Source organism: Carcharhinus amblyrhynchos, chromosome 2, assembly GCF_965287045.1.
Source record: "Carcharhinus amblyrhynchos chromosome 2, sCarAmb.v2.hapA, whole genome shotgun sequence".
NCBI lineage: Eukaryota > Metazoa > Chordata > Chondrichthyes > Carcharhiniformes > Carcharhinidae > Carcharhinus > Carcharhinus amblyrhynchos.
Genome location: NC_137325.1, coordinates 13,659,170 through 13,661,735, shown reverse-complemented (window position 1 = coordinate 13,661,735; position 2,566 = coordinate 13,659,170). Strand labels below are relative to the sequence as shown.

The 2,566-nt window shown below is 42.0% G+C and overlaps 1 protein-coding gene across 4 annotated transcripts in view; it reads right to left on the bottom strand.

The window, feature by feature from the left end:
* Positions 1 to 2,566, bottom strand: part of LOC145352563 (leukocyte elastase inhibitor-like) — a 37,513-nt gene continuing 34,947 nt past the window's right edge. For all 4 annotated transcript variants that reach the window (XM_080202598.1, XM_080202616.1, XM_080202607.1 and 1 more), the window contains exon 7: positions 1 to 1,102. In XM_080202598.1, coding sequence (XP_080058724.1) covers positions 698 to 1,102 — 405 coding nt within the window. In that variant the 3' untranslated portion in view covers positions 1 to 697. The remainder of the gene's footprint in view (positions 1,103 to 2,566) is intronic.

The following is a 2,566-nucleotide window of genomic DNA, read 5'->3' as shown; positions in this document are numbered from 1 at the left end:
ACCCACCCACCCACCAAATCCAACACAGAGATCCACATCATTGAATACAATAGGATATGGGATTACACACTGGTAAATTTAGGTACCTATTCAAAAACTGAGCAAAACTTGAAGGAAGCTTCTGATACAGTACTGAGTTAAGATCATTGATGCAACTGTTAAAATGTTGCAATGGGGTTTGAGGGCATGGTATTGTTTGCCTGGACGAATTAAGATACTGTATTTCATTCTGGAATAAAGCACCATTAAACCAGATAGAAAAAGTCAAAGAAAAATCAGACTATCCCAGATCATATGACTTTGGTCCTCTTATTACACTGAATAATGGAAATAGCCATTGGCTTTTTAAAACAATTAAAATGTCTAGACAACTGTTTTTTTCAAACATCTGTATTTCCGATCATAGATCCTTTGCCTTACCAGTGTTATTTTCAACATGACCCTCTTAGTAAATACTTATTCAGCGATAAGAGTATCAAATTAAATTAGTCATTTTATGACTTAATTAAAAATAACTTAGCATTTTAGCCCATCTCTCTCAACTGCCACTGAAGTCCTATCCAGTAAGTACCCTGTCGATCCCTAAATATCCATTGGATTGTCAATGGTTTTACTGAGCTCACTTGGAAAACCACTTGTTTGGACATTACCCAATTGATTTGAGCAGGCTTGGGTGGCAATAGCTACGACGCAGGGTTTAAGGGGAGGACAGCCTGCCAAAAAACAAAATGTTGCGTGTTTTGTTATGCCTGATGAAGAACAGGAATGGGTGATCAGCCACAAAATCTTGCGTAATCATTGCACATCGCAACATCATGATAGCTGCCGTGGCTCCAGCTGCTTCAGTGCCTTCTTCATTGACTTCCACAAAGGCTTTGTGAACAACCTTCGACAGGTACAGGTCATTGTTCTTGGTCATCCCCGAGAAGTTAGCTTGCTGGGAACTGAAAGCATCCTCCATCCCCATTAGAGTCAGGGTGGATTCGAGGTTATATTTCTCCTCCAGCTTGAATTTGGGCAGTACCACTCTCAGTTCCACATTTTCCATCTTGTCTGGGTCGGTCCAATCCATCAGGTTGTCAAAAGTGAGTTGATTTTGAAGCTTAAAAATAAAAATGAACCCAAATGTTGAAAAGGTCCAACCTTTATACAGTGCATTTAAAAACAGTAACACTGAATCTGAATTACTTTTATGTCTTTGCTGCCAGTCTGTTACTTTATTTGTTTTGTTGCAATCAGTCCAGAACCTTCCATAATTTTAAAGGCTTCTATTGGGTTACCACTTAGTCCCTTTTCCCAAGGGAAAGAAATCCAGCCCATCAATCCTTTCCTGATTTGTATACCAAGGTATTTTTGGTATCATCCCTGTGAACAGCATGTTGGCACAGCGGTTAAGTACTGTTGCCCCTCAGTGCCAGGTACCCAGGTTCAATTCCAGCCTCAGATCACTGTTTGTGTGTAGTTTGCACATTCTCCCTGTGTCTGTATGGGTTTCCTCTGGGTGCTCCAGTTTCCTCCCGCACTCCAAAGATGTGCAGGTTGGGTGGATTGGCCATCCTAAATTGACCCTAGTGTCAGGGGATTAGCAGGATAAACGTCTGGGGTTATGGGAACTGGGTCTGGGTGGATCTGTGGTCGGTACAGATTCGGTGGGACAAAAGGCCTCCTTCTGTACAGTAGGAATTCTATAAAAAAGACTTCACCTCATCTTCTGTGCCTCCATGCCCTTTTTATTACACCCAGAATGAAAACAGTTTCAACCAGTATTATTTCCCCATTTTACTGGTGTTCCATTTTTAAAGTATACAAGACCAGTTCAGGCCACTCCACGAAGGCTGATACACACTTAGCATTAATCCCTACTTTCCATAAGAACATAAGAAATAGGAGCAGGAGTAGGCCAACTAGCCCTTCGAGCCTGCCCCGCCATTCAATAAGATCATGGCTGATCTGTCGTGGCTCAGTTCCACATTCCCGCCCTCTCCCCATAACCCTTAATCCCCTCCACCTCCAGAAATAAAAGGCTACTGCTTGTTTTTTTTTTTAAAAACGGCCTTGCTAACTAGTGATTAACGTATTTGCACTCATTCCTTTTTACATCTACCAACCTAAACCCCGGGATGTCCAAGTAAGGTGATTTCCCTACTGCTATCACTCATTTGTGTTGAACCTAAACTGGCAGAATGGACAAATTAATTGGAAAATTACTACATGTCCTCCTGCAATTTTTTACAGTCCTCTTCAGTACTGACCACCCCTCCCAATTTGGTGTCTGCAAATTTACAACAAATCATTAATGTAAACTGTGGCCAGCTGTGGTTCCAGGATTCATCCTATGGAACACTACTTCCCACCTACTGCCACTCTGAATAACCCTCCTGTATTTTCTCACTCTCCACTTTGCTTGTTGGCCTCGAGACACAATCATTCTGCCACTTGTTCCCAAATCCACATTCTCTGATATTATTCATTAAACCTTGGGGGGGCACTTGAACAATCCAGGTAAGAGAGTGTGAGAGAGAGAGAGAGAGAGTGTGAGAGAGAGAGAGAGTGTGAGAGAGAGAGA